Here is a 20,643-nt window from a genome sequence, read left to right on the forward strand (position 1 = left end):
GGAAAGTCCTGTGAATTGGTGGGAATGTCAGTGCTGGGATGCTGAGATTCGATTTTATTCAAGTGAACCTAAACACATTAATAAATATGACATACTGAAGATGCTAGGGTGCAATTGTTATTTATTATATACCAAAAATGCTAGATCATATTTCCCTATAATTTAAAATTTAAAATCTGGTGCTATAAAAAAATGAAAAGCTAATAGCATCATTAAAACTACAGTTATCCCCACAAAAATTGTTTTAAATCTTACTTGATGTAATTAAGTTATCTAGTATCTTCTGTATAAAGCAACCTGAAATTACATGAATAGCACTTATGTTATCCCACACCCCAGGACATCACCACAAACAAAATCTCACACTTAACAAAAAGAAAATTACTCCATGTGCCTTGAAGAAAATGGGAAACATTAGCACAGATCTGTACAAATGAATGATTTTCTGATCAATTATAATTTATTAAATGAAATTTGGTTTGAAATTAATATGTCAAGGTTTATGGTATTCTAATTCTTTAATACTTAAAAGATTTATATTTATCACACCCTTCTCAGTTTTTTTTAGAGAAAAATGAAACAGAAAACCCAGTTCAATTCATTTCTTCCAATCTAGCCTTCTTGGACTGACTGATTTAAACCACAGATAAAGTCCCCTCTAGTCTCTTCCTCCCTGGAGCCTGAATCCAGAGAGACTCTCTCAATGTATGCTCAGCCACCAGCTACCGAAAGTCACTTAAGTAAACACATGGGCACCTTGGTGAAAGCAATTGCATGGTCTGAATACCATCAACTGACACTTCTAGTCAGTGACCCTCTCAGGTCTCAGAAATGGTCTTTTCAAATTCCGGGTCTTGAGGTATTGATTTCAATCAGCAGCTTTTCCTAAGAGCATCATTTCAAAAATAGCCCTGTCACAATTCTACTATCTCATCTTCACTTCATCTGGGCTTTGTATTCCTGTTTGAAACCATTTCATGAGCTGACACCAGAGGCTTTTACGGAGGCATTGATTGAGCGTGAATCATACATGAGTAATAGAATTTATTCTCCTATATATGAGAAAATGTCCATATTTAAGTTTAGTGGAGGGAGGTTTGAGATTTAACAAATGAATTTTTTTTCTCTTAGGAAAATATAATGTCAACATTAAACTACAGTCATAAAACTTGCAAGCTTGCTGCTGACCTGGTGGCAAGTCAGTATCAGTTTTACCTTTATGTGACATATATGACATTCAAGAAGAAATGCTGAAAAGGGGTGTGTGTGTGTGTCTGTCTGTCTGTCTGTCTGTGTTTCTGTTCCTGCCTATGTATGTGCAACTGACTTAAACAAGGAACATACTGATTTCAATATAATTTTTTCTCACTGGTCACTTCATCTATACTTTTTTTCGGAAGTTGTAATTATAAGCTACCCAACAAAGCTTTATTTGATGACAGTAATAAAAGGGATATTCACAGACTTTTATTATGGAATAGCAGAGGTTCTAAAAATTCTTGACTTGCTTTGCTAACAAATTTTCTGGTAAAAGAAAATTCAAACTGTTTTTTCTATTTAAAGCAAATGAGCCAACAGTAAATGCTTTCTATGTCCTGTGAATGCATTTGAAATTGTAACACAATTCACACATGAAGAAACAGGTATAGTAAATGACTTGTCAGTAAGAAACTGAAATCCAGTCTTTAGCATGTACTGTTTCCTAGCATTATCTGTGGTGTGACACATTGGTGACTGAATGCTAAGTATAACAGCCTGTCTGTGAAAATAAAGTCAATAGCAAGGAACTGAGTTACAACTAGCAATGTAGTGGGAAATATACAGTTAAGCTTTACACACTGAAATGTAGAAGTATACATTGTATATATGTATGTATTTATCTGAAGATCTTCGTATTCATATACGTGTTTATGTCACAAAGCAAGAATGTTTCAGCCTAGGAAAAATATGTTCCAAGTTAAGAAAAAATAACTATTCTGTATGCCAAAAGAAAATTTAAGCATCTAGCAACAATCTAAAAGAATTTGTAATTTAAAAATATTAAAGAAGTACTTCTTAAAGTTGTGAAATGAGCACTGCTGTTTACAGAAGAAAAAATCAACAAATGAAACTGTTAGGAATCATAATTTTTAACAGATATGATTAATGTAAGTTAGTCATGCAAAGAAAAGAACTTTCTGTGTTAAGCCCAAATTAAACAAACAAAAAACCCAAGATAGAAAAAAATCTATGTGATCTTAGTAAATACCTTAGAAGAAAATTTAATAATACAGAAGCTAGGGAGATGACTCAGTATCCTCTGGCTTGATGACCCTTGCTGCTCTCGTGAAGGGCCTGGGTTCAGTTCTCAAGACCACATGGCAGCCCAAAACCTTCCATAACTCCAGTTCCAGGAGATCTAACACCATACTCTGGCTCTACAAGCATGCAGCAAATATGTTGTGGTGCATACATGTACATGTAGGTGAACTCATACACACAACATAAAATTTTTAAAATACACACATATGTATGCATATAAGTATGAACCAAACAAGAAGCCAATCACTTATCACAAGAGTTTTCTGGAGACTTCCCTTTAAAATTCCAACTGTAAACCAGTGCAGCTTTCAATCTCTACCAGAGAAGTTTGTGCAATGGATGACGTTAGCACAGAAACTAACAACTGGTCAAAGTGCAGAAAAATGAGTGCTCAGCCACAAACAAGACATCTATATCGTATCCCTTCCCCAAATCTGAAATATATCTTAAAGCACTAAAATGTACTAAAACCTTCGGGAGAAATAGTAGAAATATTATAAAAACCCAGAGCTTAGAGATAACCAGACCCAAATAGTGTCGTTTGGACATGACAGGACTCTGCACTCATGAACTCACAGCAGCTGGGATTGCTTTTCACAAAATCTGTACAAGATCAATCCGGTCAACATTCTACATGAACTGAGAAGGAGCTTGTGAGCATCACCCTAACTAAGGAGCTATGGACAGTTGATAGATTCCAGGAGGAGTAATTTTTCTTTTAGGAAGGGTGTGGCTCCTGGTATGCTGATCACTATCCAGGGAATGGCCTCACTCCCAAGAGATAGAACCCAATGACATAAAACAGTGAAAGGGACTAACGAGAGTTAAATGGGTTGTGCTACAGAAATGCAGAGTAGAGGAGGGGTACAGGGAGGAATAGACACTATTGAAGGCAGTTTTTAAAAAGACTTATGGAAGCCTCCTATTTTAAAGGCTTCCTATAATATATATTTATACAAATATATGAAGCGGTTAAACTGAGTTATCCTATAACAGGGGGGCAGTTCCCCAACATGACAACACATGTTAGCAAATAAAACCAAACAGTACTACAAATTGGTTATGTCTTCTTGAGTTGTTGACCAGTGGAGACCCATAACCCCCAAACATTATAGGCTATTGCCACCCTGCTTTTGTCTGCCCTCTGAAACTTGACAATAAAACTCTATTACTGAAGATAAGATATATTTGGATCTCAGAGCACGGAGAAATCGAGCTGCTGCTGTCCTCAAAGCTTCATCTCCATTTGTTAGATCTCATGGTGCTGGAAGGTGTTATTGAGAAGAGAAAATGTACCGTCAGTCTTACCCAGATGAGAGCTCCAAAACTGTGAGCTCCAAAAACGATCAGTTTGGCAAAATACACCCAGTGGAACAATGATGGCATTAATGGCATTGGAGGACCAACCACTTTCTGATTTGATTTACCTCTTTCCCTAGAAGATGGATCCCATGCTTAACATTGTTATCAAAGAACTTATTGTTACCTAGGTAGCAATAGACCCTAGAGGGGAACCTACTGCAATTATCCTGCAAAATGAATATTGTATTGAACTAACTCCTAACGTACTTAACCTTAAACCCATGGGCATATCTTAATCCTTATCTGAGAAGCTTCTTTTTGCAGTATATAGCAATTAACACAGAGAGCAAAACTGGTCAACATGCAGAGTAAGAGCCTGCGGAGTGCTCAGCTGTAAAAAGAAACCCAGACACTATTGCTGAGACAAAGTGTGGAGCAGAGTCTGAAGGAAAGGCCACCCAGAGACTGCCCCACTGGGGATCCATCCCATTTACAGTCACCAAACCCAGACACTATTGCTGATACCAAGAAGTGGATACTGACCGGAGATTGATATAGCTGTCTCCTGAGAGGCTCTTCCAGAGCCTGACAAATACAGAGGTGAATGCTCACAGCCAACCACTGAACTGAGAATCAGGTCCAGAATGGAGGAGTTAGAGAAAGGATTGAAGGAGCTGAAGAGGTTTGCAACCCCATAGGAAGAACAATACCAACCAACCAGACACCCCAGAACTCCCAGGGACTAAACCTCTAACCAAAGAGTACACAGAGAGGGACCGATGGCTCCAGCCGCATATGTAGCAGAGGATGGCCTTATCTGGCATCAGTGGGAGGGGAGGTCCTTGATCCTGTGGAGGCTCAATGCCCCAGTGTAGGGAAATGCTAGGGTGGTGAGGCAGGAGTGGGTGGGTGGGGAACACCCTCATAGAAGCAGGGAGGAAGGGGGATGGGATAGGGGTTCTGCAGAAGGGAAACCGGGAAGGGGGACAACATTTGAAATGTAAATAAATAAAATAGCCAATTTAAAAAGAAAGAACATCTATATAATTTCTCCTTCAAAGCCTTGGGAAATCCTCTGGGAATATCAAGCAGAGATAATATCAAGCAAGATTGTAAAATACAGAGGGTGGCAAATAGTGGGGGTGGGGGAGCTGACACACAGAGGGGAGCTACCCCCTATCAATAGAGAAGGAGAAGGTAGAATTGGGGTAGGACTTATGTGAGGGGGTACTGGAGAGCGGAAGGGCTGATATTGGGTTACAAAATGAATAAATCAATAATTTTTAAAAAAGAGAAAATTGAGTCCAATTATTCTGTTTCTCTATATTGGTCTTCCTATTATCAGCAAAGTTGATGACTTTTATACAAGGGGCTATCCAGATAAAATAATATTTTAGGAAAACTTGTAGCTTAGAAAATTGAGAGAATGTATAAAAACTGAAGTAGATGATAGAATGTGTCCTACAAAAACAAACTCTGTTGATAATAGAAAGAGAGATATAGATGACAGCCATCCTATTTGGGTGGCTATTTGGATATTTTTAAATACTGAGATACCAAATTATTTCAGGAAGATAAGAGCCATAAAGACTGGAGAATCCTAAGAACAGAATTCATGTTGCTCTTTGGACTTAAAACAGCTGTGTATGAGGTCAAATTGAAACATTTACCAACAGGTTTCAGTGGCTGGAGGAGACTGGGCTCCACGTGTGTGCCTATGCATGCTGTCATGAGTGTAAACATGTATAAAAAGACTCTGGCATGCTTTAAATCTGGGGAGAAATTAAGATGGCCAAAGGAGGAAAAAAGCACCAAGAAGGACCTGGGAAATCACTCATATGAGGGAAGTTTTGTCATTTGAGCATACAGACCTGAACTGGTCCCACTAGAGCCACTGTATACTTGCCTGCAATCCCAGCGGTGGGAAAGACCAATGGGTGGATCCCTGGGATTTCTGACCACATCAGTCTAGGCAAACTGATAAATTCAGGCTCAGTGAAACATTGTCTCAAAACCAAAGTGGGAGCTCCTAAGGAGGTGCAACACTCCTGGTTAACTTGTGTCTCACACATACACACACACTAGCACAGGCAAGTACTCATGCGTGCATACACACACACACACACACACACACACACACACACACACACACACACACACACAGTCAGAAGCTGAGAAAGTACAATAAAGACATCAGGATTTTATGCCACAAAGTTTCATGCTTGACCTGAATCCTCTCTTTACAGTTGTTCATTAACATATAACATATAAATGGATAAAGAATGAAATGTGATGTTGTGTGGCAGGTTTCTGCAAGGTTAAAACCCTGCATATTAGAGAGAACTCTTTAGGATATAAGATAGAAAAAGGAAAGTGAATCATATTTAACACAGAGTGTTTACCCAGAAGGTGAAACAATGGTGTGTTCTAAGGGGAAGTGAAACAAAATAGCTTCAAGAATTCACTGAAACTGACCAGATTCACTCCGCCTCCTTCCTCTCCAAATGTATATATAAGTAATAAAGAGACCCTTTTTAAATAAATCAAGCTGCAACAAAGACTCTCAGTAAAGGCCAGGTGCCTGGAAGAGGCTCAGACCAACTGAACCACCAGGAAAAGATACTCCCCAAACTGCTGGGCTGCCTACAGGCTTACTCGGTCTGATCTTGGTTTCCAAGTTTGTGAGTTGTCACCTGTGCTTCAGGTGGGCTTTGGTGATACATTTGTCTTTGAGGCATTTCTGCTCCTGTAAGTAACCCCTCTTGCATATTTCTATAACATTATTCTATATAACATTATATAATATTATTCTCTAATAATATTCTTAGGTTTACCAAGTTGGACTTTGGTGATGTCCATATTTTCTCTGTTGCCAATTAGGTGTCTGTAAACAGTTGTTTAGGTCTCACCAGGAATAGTGTCACACAACAGGTATTGACACACAATGAGGTTTTGTTCAACATAAAGAAGAACGAATTATTTACAGGAAAATAGATCAGTTGTTTTCTTCCATATGTAAAGTTTAGGGGAAAAATAAATGACATGGAAGTAAATAAACTGTTTCAGATATAAAAGGGAACAAGGGTGACAGGGAATAAGATAACAAGGTAATAATGCAGGCATATGTTATCAGAGTACACTGTATGCACGTATGAAGATATCCCAATGAAATCCATTACTTTGCATAAGGAAAATATACTAAATGAAACAGGACATCAGAGGAGGCTGAATTCATATTGCTGGAGAGACACTGACACATGGAATGAGTTGGATCACAAGTTATTTTTAATGTGGTCAGTGTGAGGATAGCATGATATATGTATGTGTGTATATACGTGGGGAAAGAATTTAAAAAATTGCAATAATGCAGTAGGATGCAAAATTTCTAAAGAAGGAGATCTAGCCAAAATTGATCCAAAGGCATAGGAAAGAGGTGGCAAGATTGCCCAATAGATAAAGGCGCTTACTGCCAACCCTGATGCCCTAATTTCAATTTCCACAAATTACATGGTAAAAAGAGAACTAACTTATAAGTTGTCCTCTGACCTCCATATGTGTGCTATGGTGAATAAATACACACACACACACACACACACACACACACACACACACACACACACACACACACACACACACACACACACACACACACACACACACACATACACACATCACACACACACACACACACACACACACACTCTTATTACATTTTTCTTTTCTCTTTTTTTATGCCACCCTATATTTTGATAACATTTAGTAATATACTAACATTGTCTGTGAAAGAAAAACAAATTCTAAAAGTAAAGTCTATGCTTTCTGCTAAAAGACATCTTCAGGGTTGATGTTATAACCAAATCAATAGAGGGGCTGCTGCAAAAGCAAAAAGACTGGACTTCCTATCCCCAGACTCCATTTTTAAAAGCAAGATGTGAAATGGGCTCCTTTGATTCCAGCAGTTAGCAGAGCAGGACCTGGAGATCCCTGGGGTCACTGCCAGACAGTCTAGGCAATGGCTGAGCTCCAGGTTTAATGAGAGACCTAGACTCAAAAAATACAATAGATAACAATTCAGGAAGACAATCAATGTCAATTTGTGACCTCCATACACATATACACTCATGCACCTACCCACACAACCAGTAGTAAACACACACAAATAATGCAAAATAAAGTAAGAATTTTTAGCTTCAAGTAAGAAAAACATCAAGGATAATTATACAGCAAATATAGGTATTTAATCAGGGAATAGGTATGGCCAGCCGATGTCTGCAATCAATATATATAAGTAAGTCTGCTCAAGTAAACTTCTTTTCCTGCCCACCATGAAAAAAATTCTTAGCAGTGGACAACTTTTAATTATATGACAACATTGCAAATGTGTGTAAAAAAATTGGGCCTTTTAGTTTTTAAGTGTGTGTGTGTGTGTGTGTGTGTGTGTGTGTGTACATTTTAGCATGGTATCATAAACAAGCTCTGACTAGCCTAACTAATGAAGCCTATGATTAACATAGGGCAAAAGTTGGAAATTAAGAGATATAGAAACACACACAATAGTGAACCTGATTACTGTCTGGATTATTTCTTCCCACATTAGATTCTGTCTTAGTTAGGGTTTTACTGCTGTGAACAGACACTATGACCAAGGTAACTCTTGTAAGAACAACATTTAATTGGGGCCGCTTTACAGGTTCAGTCCATAATCATCAAAATGGGAGCATGGCAGTACCCAGGCAGGTATGGCACAGGAGGAGCTCAGAGTTCACCATCTTGTTCGGAATGTAAACAGGAGAAGACTGCTTCTCACGTGGTTAAGAGGAGGGTCTCATTGCCCATCCCCACAGTGACCCACTTCCTCCAACAAGGCCTCACTTACTTCAACAAGGCCATATCTCCTAATAGTGCCACTCCCCAGGGCTAAGCATACTCAAACCACCATAGATTTTAATTACCCACTTGTACATGAACTCTGGAGACCTTACCCATAAGTCTCTTGAGGGTTTTTGTTGTTTGTTTGTTTGTTTGTTCTTAAGGATATACGCCAAACAAAACTATCAGGATAATCCTCTCCAAAAACTGTGAAGAGTTCCTTAAGGCTCTGTAGTTACTACCAAGATTCCTTTTAAATTGCTTAGATGGAATATTACTCAGCTATCAAAAACAATGCCTTTATGAAATTCATAGGCAAATGGTTGGAACTGGAAAATATCATCCTGAGTGAGGTAACCCAATCACAGAAAAACACACATGGTATGCACTCATTGTTAAGTGGCTATTAGCTCAAATGCTTGAATTACCCTAGATGCCTAGAACAAATGAAACTCAAGATGGATGATCAAAATGTGAATGCTTCACTCCTTCTTTAAAAGGGGAACAAGAATACCCTTGGGAGGGAATAGGGAGGCAAAGATTAAAACAGACACAGAAGGAACACCCATTCAGAGCCTGCCCCACATGTGGCCCATACATATACAGCCACCAAACTAGATAAGATGGATGAAGCAAAGAAGTGCAGGCCGACAGGAACTGGATGTAGATCTCTCCTGAGAGACACAGTCAGAATACAGCAAATACATAGGCGAATGCCAGGAGCAAACTGTTGAACTGAGAATGGGATCCCCTTTCTCAGAATCAGAAGGAATCAGAAAAGCTTGAAGGGGCTCGAGACACCATATGAACAACAATGCCAAGCAACCAGAGCTTCCAGGGACTAAGCCACTACCTAAAGACTATACATGGACTGACCCTGGGCTCCAACCTCATAGGTAGCAATGAATAGCCTAGTAAGAGCACCAGTGGAAGGGGAAGCAAGCCCTTGGTCCTGCCAAGACTGAACCCCCAGTGAACGTGATTGTTGGGAGGAGGGCGGTAATGGGAGGAGGATGGGGAGGGGAACAGCAATATAGAAGGGGAGGGGGAGGGGCTAGGGGGATGTTGGCCCGGAAACTGGGAAAGGGAATAACACTCGAAATGTAAATAAGAAATACTCAAGTTAATAAGGATAAAAATAAACAAATAAATAAATTGCTTAGATGGCACTCAAGTGAGAAACCCAGGAACTACTCCCTACACAGGAGGACCTGAAGGAAACTAAAAAATAAAGCAAAAAACAAACAAACAAAAAAACAGAGATCATTTACAAACTCCCAAATCAGAACTGTTTTACACACCTCCCACCCTGACTCACATTTCATTTATAAATAGAGCGCATAATAAATTATAAGGCACAATTATGAAAAAGGTCAAAAACACAGGAAGTTGATCATAGCACCATAGGCTTAGAAGAATGCCTGGGTTCTTAGTACAGTTGGCTGCCATGATCACTACAGAGGCCACAGACTGATCTCAGCAGATGCTCACCACTGCTTGAAGACACTCTATAGGAACTGTCTGTGCTCATAGGTCAGCCTTCCTCCAGGGAACACGCAGGTCGCTGCTGTTCCTACTGAGAGTGCATGTAATGTGGTAGCTGCAGCAGCCTCTTAAGATCTGTCTACAGAATACCCTCAAAACCAAGTATTGGTGCTGAGGGGTTGGTTCAGTTGGTAAAACGCTTGTCATATAAACATGAAGGCCTGAGTTTGATCCTTAACATCCCCGTAAGAGCCAGGCATGCTAGTGTTCACTTGCACCCTCTTCATTTAGAGAGGTGGATACAGGAGGATTTCCAGAGCTCTCTAATTAGCCTAATGACCAAGCCAAAGGCCAAGACGCCCTGATAAAGATCAGGTGGGTGGCATTCAAGGATGCACTCTAGACAAAGATGTGCTCACAAACACATGCAGGTGTACACACACACACACACACACACACACACACACACACACACACAGAGAGAGAGAGAGAGAGGAGAGACAGAGACAGAGACAGAGACAGAGAGCTATGATCTATACATTTGATGCTGATTTATCTAGTTCTTGGATGAATGAGCTTTGGTTTGATTTCTAAAGATTTTTTAAATCCCTTTCAATTATGCCTATGTGTGTATATGTATCTTTGCAACTGTATTTGAGTGCAGGTGCCTGCAGAGGCCAGAGGAGGACATTAGATGTCCTGAAAATGGAGTTCCAAGCACTTGTGAGCTGTACTACATAGGCACTGGGACCTATGAACTTAAGACCTCTGGAATAGAAGCAATTTAACCACACTGATCCATCTCACCTTGGTTGGATTCCTTCCTTCCTTCCTTCCTTCCTTCCTTCCTTCCTTCCTTCCTTCCTTCCTTCCTTCCTTCCTTCCTTCCTACTTTTTCAATACATGGTTTCTCAGTGGAACTCATTCTGTACACCAGGCTGGCCTTGAACTCAGAGATTTGTCTGTCTCTGCCTCTCAAGTGCTGGGATAAAGTCACATGCCATCACCTCCCAGCTTTGACTGGATTTTTATCCCAAGCAAAATGAAAGTTTTCCATGAAAAAAATTAAAAAAAAACACCCTTTAGTGACACTCATAAAAGTTACATTTGAGCTCATAACATGAAAATGTATCATTCAGAATTACTAGTTATGGTAATTATATGTTGTTAATTGAAAATGCCCCCCAATACAAGCAAATATCAAAGGCTAGGAACATGGTTCAGAGGCATAGTGCTTGCTTAGCACACACAAAGCTCTACCTAGCATCACAGTTTTTTAAATCAAGTATCGTAGGGAATCTGTGACTACAGGTATATAAAACTCCAGACGTCAAAGAAGAAAGGCAGAATGTGTTCAAGGGGACCACAGGGTTGGCCAGGCTCTCTTTCTTTTCTCTGTTTTTTTTTTTTTTTGGATGTTTTCTTTATTTACATTTCAGATGTTATCCCTTTCCTAATTTCCCCTCCAGAAACCTCCTATCCCAATCCACTCCCCCTGCTTCTATGAGGGCACTCCTCCACCCACCCACCCACTCCCCCCTCACCTGCCGTTCGCCTACACTGGGGCATCAAGCCTTCACATGACCAAGGACCTTTCTTCCCATTGATGCCCAACAAGGCAATCCTCAGCTATATATGCAATGGAGCTATAGGTCCATCGCTGTGTTCTCTTTGGTTGGTGGTTTAGTCCCTGGGAGTTCTGGGGCATCTGGTTGATTGATATTGTTGTTCTTCCTATGGAGTAAAGCATCTGCCTCTACATTTGTCAGTCTCTAGCACAGCCTCTCAGGAGACAGCTTTATCATGTACTTCTTAGCATCCTCTATAGTGTCTGGGTTTGATGACTATGTATGGGATGGATCCCCAGGTGGGGCACTCTCTGGATGGCCTTTCCTTCAGTCTCTGCTCTACACTTTGTCTCTATATTTCCTCCTGTGAGTGTTTTGTTCCCCCTTCTAAAAGGATGGAAGCATCCACACTTTGGTCATCCTTCTTGTGTTTCATGTGGTCTGTGAATTGTATTTTGAGTACTCCAAGCTTTTGGGCTAGTATCCACTTATCAATGAGTGCATACCATGTGCATTCTTTTGTGATTGAGTTACCTCACACAGGATGATATTTTCTAGTTCCATCCATTTGCCTAAGAATTTCATGAAGTCGTTTTTAAGACTTATTTATTTAATGTATATGGATACACTGTAGCTGTCTTCAGACACACCAGAAGAGGGTATCAGACTTTATTTCAGATGGTTGTGAGCCACCATGTGGTTGCTGGGAATTGAATTCAGGACCTCTGGAAGAGCAGTCAGTGCTCTTAACCACTGAGCCATCTCTCCAGTCCGAAGTCATTGTTTTTAATAGTTGAGTAGTACTCCATTGTGTAGATGTACCACATTTTCTGTATCCATTCCTCCGTTGAAAGACATCTGGATTTTTTGCAGCTTCTGGCTAAATAAGACTGCTTGAACATAGTGGAGCATGTGTCCTTGTTATATGTTAGATGTTTTGGGTATATGTCCAGGAATGGTATAGCTGGACCCTCAGATAGTACTATTTCCAGTTTTCTGAGGAACCACCAGACTGATTTCCAGAGTGGTTGTTGTACCAGCTTGCAATCCCACCAACAATGGAGGAATGTTCCTCTTTTTCCACATCCTCACCAGCATCTGCTGTCACCTGAGTTTTTGATCTTAGCCATTCTGACCGGTGTGAGGTGGAATCTCAGGATTGTTTTGACTTAAATTTCCCTGAAGTAACCTGTGCCTTTGAGTTTTCTACTTAAGTAAAACAGAGTAAGAAGCATTGCTGATGAAAAGGATCTGCAACAGATGGGATCCTAGAGCTACAGGAGAAGTGGACACATGGCTCCATTCATAACCCAGAAGCAGTCTACAATTGATTACCACTTGCAAATGAAAATGTAGTTTTCTCCAAGAAAGCTTCACTGGGAAGAAAAAAAAACACTTAACCACCCAGCAGTAGATCGACAACACAAAATGAACTCCACAGCATTGCTGCAGGTTTGTTTTATTTTTTTCATATTAAGTCAGTGTGTTTTGTTGTTCCTGTCATTTCGACTTTTGGTTTTTAGTTTGGGGAGCTTTTCCCTCTATAGCATAGGTCCTTCTTGTGTATATTATGGCTACTGGCTTTATGACATTCCTATCCTGAGTATGTGAATGTGTGTGTCTCTGTATCTATGTGCAATTCTTGTGCTTGTTTATCTTATTTTATTTTATTATTGTTCTGTAGATGTCAGTTTGTTTTCTAATGAGAGACAGAAAATGTGTGGATCTGGATGGAGAGGAATTGAGAGGAGTTGGGGAAGGCACAATCAGAATATATTGTATTAAAAAAAAACTATTTTCAATAACAGAAAAGTAAGTTCTGATGAAAATATCCTGAGGACACACTAAAAAACAAACTCTGGGGTCTAACAAAATAGACCCTTTGTGGAATAGTTACTATGTGTGTGTAAGGTTGTGTTCTTGCACCTCTGTACAGAGTGTGTTTACAAAGAGTTGCCCAACCCCACCAAACCAGAGCTAAAATAGCTGTCATTTCTGTTGAGCACCACCAGTCTGGCTGACAAATCTCTTTTGTCCTGTAATGAATCTTCTTTCAATGAGTAACTCAGACTCAAACTGCATATTGGTAACTATATTTTAAACCAAAAATTCCTCACATAATAAATACATTTTATGCACATTAACTTCAATTTTACTTCAGAAAGCTATTTACAATATAAATAATTATAAATGGGGACACTTTGCAAGATATCATTGACATAGCTATTATTTCCTACTTACATTCCAAAGTAAAAGTTCAGATTACAAGTTTATACTACAATATCCCTAAAAACTATACATTGCAAGAGGGTATTTCGAACCAGTATCTTCTCTCACAAATATAATCCTTTTTATATCATGTCAGTCAAAAAACAAGCATAAAATATTTTATCTTTCTTGAAGTGCCTCTGGTTTCTTTCTTTCTGAAATCTGTTCCTTTGAAAAGAAGTTACAATTACTGTAAAAAAAATTTGTCCATGCCAATTTCATTTCTTTTGAAATGTAAACACATCACAATTATTGGGTAGAAATTGACTAGATATGTCTAAGATTAGCAGATTAGGACATAGTCCTCTTACCTAGGTTATGAAGGCAAGTTCACACAGCAAATCCCAGTACATAAAACTACAATGCTTAGATTAAAATTATCAATTAGAGTTTCTTGTGTGAAACATCATACATTCACATTGCATACAGCACATTTTTAAATCCTCAAAGTAAGATAGAAGTCATAGTGTGTGTGTGTGCGTGTGTGTGTGTGTGTGTGTGTGTGTGTGTGTGCACTTTCTGCACAGTTTTAGAGAAGGAGTTTGGAACAAATGTCTATATGGACTTGAGTGTCATCTTACCTTTTGAATTTAAGCACTACCCGTACAACCTTTGTGCACAAGATATAAGTACCACACAAAACTTTCCCCCAAGAATTATTTTCTATTTGTGATACACTTGCATGTATCCGCAGCTGTCCTGACACCCACCAAAAATTTAGAATGTCTTACCCACCATGTATTTTCACAGTAAGAGCTAGCCAACAGATTTTTACCTACAGTGAAATCCTTATTCACACACACAAAAAAAAACAAAACAAAACAAAACAAAAACAAAAAAACCAACACACGACAAAAAAAAAAAACAACAACCTGGCATTTATAGCATTTATATGAATTCTCAACTATATCTTTGGAGGATTTCCTTTCTTTTTTAAATCATTCAGAAAATTGGATGTCTGTCTATCATTTGAATGAACTAAGAACCCAAAATCCAGACATTCAAAATTTTTAACAAGGGTTACTATATCACAGTAGTAAGGTGAATGATTCCCAGTCAAGTGCTCAGTTCTCACTCTGTCACTCCCAATACTGCGAGTACTAATATTCATGCAAGCAGCTTGGTCATTGGCAGGTTTGGGGAGAGAGAAACGGACAGAGAAACACAGAGCAAGAGATAGAGCTGTAACACAGCAAGTCTGTATTCAGAGTGTTGCTAGCTCTGCCACCAGGTACATTATCTAGACATTGGGTGGAGGGAAATTATCTCATTTTATCTTAAGATGCATATTCATATTTTCCAAATACTCTTGTATTAAAATTAAACTTCCTTTAAAATAAGAGAAAGGGAAATGGAACATAGTGTCCTTTTTAGGAGATCTCATTAAAGCTTACTTTAAGTTGGATTCTCTGCCCAAAGGCAGTAAGTGGCAGCAGGGTACAGACAGCATTAAGAACAGTTCTTGCTGGGAATACTCTAGCCCTATAAACTATAACCAGGAAATAATAAGTGGTTTACTGTATAAACACTGAAGGAATCGTCAAGTACATCCTGTCTGGTTTTGCATGTCTATCAGTTCTGTCGTAGTGTCATGTACAGGCAAGTACAGTTTTTAAAAAGCTACCACATTAGATTTTGCATGTGATGTCAAAAGATTTGTGGGGCTGAAGCACACATAAATGTCTGGCCTATAGTGTTTCTAACCTTAAAATTATATCAAAAAAGAATACATCATCTGTATGTTCTCAGAAATAACTTTAACAGAATTTTCCCAAGGAAAATTTGGGGAATACGTATTTCATTGGTCATCCACAGTTTTAAATTTTATCTTGGTAAAACAAGCAAATGGGCATCAGAGATATTATTTCCAGATAGAATGGGCTTTGTAGAGAGTAAGGAACTGTGTGTGCGTTATTCTTGTATAATTGGATGTCACGTATTTTTATGAATCCCCAAAGTGGTAGAAGGAAACATGCTTCTCAGACTTTCCACCTTTTAGTAAAGATAGGAAAATCAAGGATTAAAGAGGAAGCAAATTTAAGCTTAACATTAATTGATCGAGTTACTGGGAATGTATTTATTTTATACCCCATATTTTTTAAAACAGATGGCACATTCTTTATGAGCAAATACGTTCCTGTACAGAACAAAATAATGTCGGTTACAAATTCATTTTATACACCTACACGAACAGTAAGAAGTCACCTAGTTGTAAAGATCAATTAATTTTGGGTCATTTATAATAATCATGCCATTCTGTAAAACAATGTAAGCTATATATATAGTAAGCCTATGAGGCATTATATGCAACATTATAAAATTGCCACTGCAAAATTGGCATTTGTTTAATGGTTAATGTCTTTTAAATGGGCCAGTCTACTAAGATTATTAATCAAAATGTGATGTAAATGAATCCTGTCTTCCTTTAAAAGGATTAATTATGGCATTCTGGGAAGCATTGTTCCTCCTTGTTAGGCTTTCTCTGTGGAGGTCACAATTTATTCTTATATGAGTTATTCTCTACATTAAAAACTCTGCTAAAATTCATTTAGTGAAAAGCATCTCTCAGAAGTTACCTCTGACGCACTAAGGCATACCTACCTGGCAATGGAACCTACTTGTAGAGACTTTCTGCCCAAAATACATATTCATCAGATATTTGTCTGATCTATAGAATTCTGTAAAACCTTCACCATCCTGAAAACCTCCCTCATGTTGAAGTTTTATTCAAACCACCTGTCCTGTGAGTTTCTTTGACCCAATTTTCTCAAAATTACCGAATATTTTTCTTATGGAGTTAGAATTTAATTTTTATTTTCCTTTGAATATTTTTGAAAGAATATTTAAATACATAAACTAATTACTTTTCACTAATTTGCATGTTTCCTCATTTTTATTGACAATATTGTTCTGTTATACCCAAGAAGTAGTGTTTAATTCTATGTAGCCTATTCTCCCGTGTACAAACAACCCATTATTCAACTCTCAACTTACTGTCATGAAGACTGTCACCAAATGATCATGTCGTGTGATGAAAATACAGGACTAATCCCTGAGTGTCCAATGCCATGTAATGTTTCAATAATTATCAAAGTCCATGCTCCTCCTTAAACATGGCAAGAATAACAGGCATGGCAATTCTAAAAAATATTATCTATGAAACTTTCCTAACCACACATGACATTTTTCTTTGAATACTAGAGAATAGTGCATTAAATAAATTTTGCTATTTTTCTTCCCTCTCATAAATTTCTAGCACCTATATTTGGCTGCATCTAAGAGAAAGTTGCCTGTAACTCTTCCTGCCTGAAAGAGCCCACACTTTGCTTAAATAACAAAGTATCTAGACTTCTGCTTGGGAATGGAAAATCCAGAACCATCAGTCTTGAAAATTTACAGCAGAGTTTTAACGGCTTACAAGTTTACTTTCAGCATACCAATGAATCGCAGAACCATGGACAAGAGCTGCCTTTCAGACCAGATAACCAAGAAGCACAGACTGTAAACGATGCATCTATGAGCCCCAAATTAAGTGAAAGCAAGCTCAGCATGGAGACCTTGGCATACAGTTCACTTCACTTTCTACTGCGCCACACGGACATACGGACAAGTGTGTTGCTTTCTTAGTTTACAAGCAGCAAAGAAAGTCAGCATTTTCTCTGTGGCTTCCCCAAGCACCCTTTGAACAACTTGTCCTTCTGCCTAAGTTTTTACCTCTCCTGACTCTAAGGCTTTCCACGTACTGACACATTGTGCTCTGAAATGTTCTTAAATGCTTATCCTGGTGCCACCTAGTGCTTTACACATCTCTGGTTCCGTTTGTACTTGCCAGCACCTTGGTCTGGGTGAACTGATTTAAATTTCTTATTTAGTGCCTTTTGTACATTAGCCTCCAAAATGTTGTTTACCTCCCCCTTAAACATTGCTTGGAGATTCAGTATCTCTCTCTACTCTGCTCTGCCCTTTTCTTCACTGAGCCACTTAAAATTAAGTAGACCATATTTTTTTATGTATCTCCCAACAGATCAGTGGTGTGACTCAGAAAATTCCTTACCGTTGTGCCAATGCAATCCTGCTCTACGTCTAACTCAAAAGCAAGTGGAAAACCACCTCTTTCCTGACCGTTTGTAATGGATACCAGGTAAGAACACATTCGTGTACCAGAGCCAGAACCATTTCTCTAATCTATGCCTGAACCAAATGAGTGGACTAGTTTGAAATGACAAAGAAGAAATTGTGTTACAAGATACATCTAATTCTTCCTTAGTTATTTTGGGAACTGACATTTCTTTGTGGTAGATAAGGAAGAGTAGTCATTTATAATACTTATGCATGAGACACGTACATAGAAGATTGTGAACAGCGTATGATCTGTATGTATAAGTTCTACTAGATTGTCACAACACAATGATTTTAGTCCTCAGCCCTTCCATGTGGTATATATGCTCAATTTGCTTTAGTATTTCTCAGTTCAATCATGTTGGTTACAGCTCCTCTATAATATGTGGGCAATTTCTGTATTCATTTTGGCTCATTTACCTGTGTATAACCTTGAATGTTGGTGCTCTGTTTTCTTTGATTTCACAGGGACTCATATCAAGTTAACCCTAAAATTTAACTTAGACTTTCTAACAATCTGTGGCATAGTAAATGTTGCTAATGGGGTATTAGACTATAAATATGTTTCAGAGACTCTTGAAGAACAAAATATTTTAGAAAAACATCAACTTCCATTGGTTATTATAACAGATGTTCCCTTGTGTCCTTGCGCTGGGTCCGGCTGCATCCTTAGATGGGAGGTTACATCAAAGTGTGAGCCATTGCAGCCCAAGGAATAGTTCCTAATAGTCTCACTGTCGTATAAATGTTCCAGGGCATAACCAGTTAACGTATAGGCATGCTTATCAAAATACTGCCGGTGGGGGCCAAAGCAGTTTGGCGAGATGGCAGGATGGTCTCCTGCTGTCTGATGAGGAGACATCTCTGAATGTAGATAGTCTTTAGCCAGGATTAAACTGGACTTTGTAATGCGATCAGAACTGGGACTACTTATCCGAGACAGTGCAGTGGGACTGTTGTCATAGTCGTTTTCGTGAGGGCTAAGCATCTTTCCCTCTCTCTGCTGGATGTGGTCACATGGTGAAGTGCTGGTAAGGGCAGAGCTGTGGCAGACTTCACCTGCCGGTGGGGGCTGTTGATAGTTTGCAAAACAGAGGGAGTGTTTCTTCCCAGCCCCGTTAATGGAAGCCAGTTGGTCGGGAGGGGCTTTCCTTAGCTGTAATCTGTTCTCCTCCTCTTTAATCATCTGCTGGGTGGCTCTTATGAGAGTTTCAATTTTGCTAGGTTCGTGTGGGCTATTTTGATACTGTTCGGAGCGGTATCGGTCACCGGATTCACTGGCTGACCCAGGGTCTGGAGAGCTGACCACACTATCTTCATCCCAGTGACCTCGACCTACATCACAAAAAGTAAAAAGTAGGTGGTGTCAAAATTCACACACACAAGCACATTTCTTTCCTAGGAAAAAAACCCCTTACATCTTTCATTTTAATGCAATATTGGAAACAGAAACAGGTCTATATGGCAGCACATTGGCATTTGCATTAGGATTCAGATGTATGTAGGATTCACATGTAATCAGTGGTTTCTAATTGCAGATAACATTTATAAAATTTTCTTAGAAGATAAGCTTCACTCATGAGTAAAGAGTATCAATTAGTGACAGTTAAATGCATTCATATTTCTCCTTATGCTATTAGACCTACATATCTACAAATAGTATAAGAAAGATGAATATAATTTGGTTTGTGCTATATTCTAGAGCACTCTTACATTACATGGATGCATAGAAACTTTCTTTTCAGTTTACTTTAAAGGAGACAAGTGTATTAGGTGAACTATTATATTTTAAATAAGCCATAATTCTTCAGTTTATTTTAAATAAGCTCTGCTAGTCTTTAGAAAAATTCAGAATTCACAAAAATGTACATGGGTGTATGGATGTATAGATGATTTATCTGTAGAGATATGTTGTCATAATCAATAGTATAGATACTTTGTTATCAATAGTAGAGTAAGCACATTAGCTTCAGAGGTAACAAGGGAAACTCTGGTTATTCCTGAAACGGAAACATATCTCATTTCTGAAACAGGCTCTTGAATATTAGCATTTTCCTGTAATGACCTATTCTGAACCAAAGAGGCAACCCTGGCGAGCAGTGCATGCAAAACGCATCTCATGAACTGAATCGCCCTCAGTCTGAAATAAAAATTTAAACAAAAATAAAAGCAGGTAGGGATGTCCGAGCGATGTAAACTACTTATGGCGACAGAGGAGCCTTGTATCACATACACCGTTACTTCCTTTCTTCTTCCCTTGTTTTATTTCTAACATTTTCTTCCAAACCATATTGGTTAGGCCAGAGCTTTTCTTCTCGCTTTCATCTACCAAGCAATTGCCCTTTGCCCCGGAACTCCATTACCGAAATGTTCCTCGGTGCTTAATAGACTGTTTACTCTAAGGAAGAGCAGAAAAATAGAAGGCAACGGAGGCAAGAAGTTAAACTTGTCTGCAGAAGTATCTGCAATGGGCACCTCTGCAAAGGGACACGATCTCGTACAGTTCTCTCGCTGAGAGCAGCGAGAGCATGGAAAGGGGGCCTTCATAACGGACTGACTTTTAATAAATGGGGAGATTATCAAAGAGCCACCTAGATCCATATTTAGAATGACCAGAATAGACTCTTCTTAACACATTTTCTTTGAATAAAGTAATTACTGAAGTCATTTACTTTGTAATTTACAGAATAATTTAGCTTGAAGAAAGCAGTGCCAATTATCAATGCTTTCC

The 20,643-nt window shown here is 38.8% G+C and overlaps 1 protein-coding gene across 1 annotated transcript in view; it reads right to left on the reverse strand.

Annotated features, from left to right (window-relative positions):
• Positions 1-13,603: 13,603 nt before the first annotated feature.
• LOC116886993 (single-minded homolog 1-like) overlaps positions 13,604-20,643 on the reverse strand; it is a 73,692-nt gene continuing 66,652 nt past the window's right edge. The window contains exon 6 of the mRNA XM_032888472.1: positions 13,604-19,247. Within this exon, the coding sequence (XP_032744363.1) occupies positions 18,517-19,247 (731 nt within the window). The 3' untranslated portion in view covers positions 13,604-18,516. The remainder of the gene's footprint in view (positions 19,248-20,643) is intronic.

The sequence above is a fragment of the Rattus rattus genome, chromosome 18 (assembly GCF_011064425.1).
Source record: "Rattus rattus isolate New Zealand chromosome 18, Rrattus_CSIRO_v1, whole genome shotgun sequence".
Taxonomy (NCBI): domain Eukaryota; kingdom Metazoa; phylum Chordata; class Mammalia; order Rodentia; family Muridae; genus Rattus; species Rattus rattus.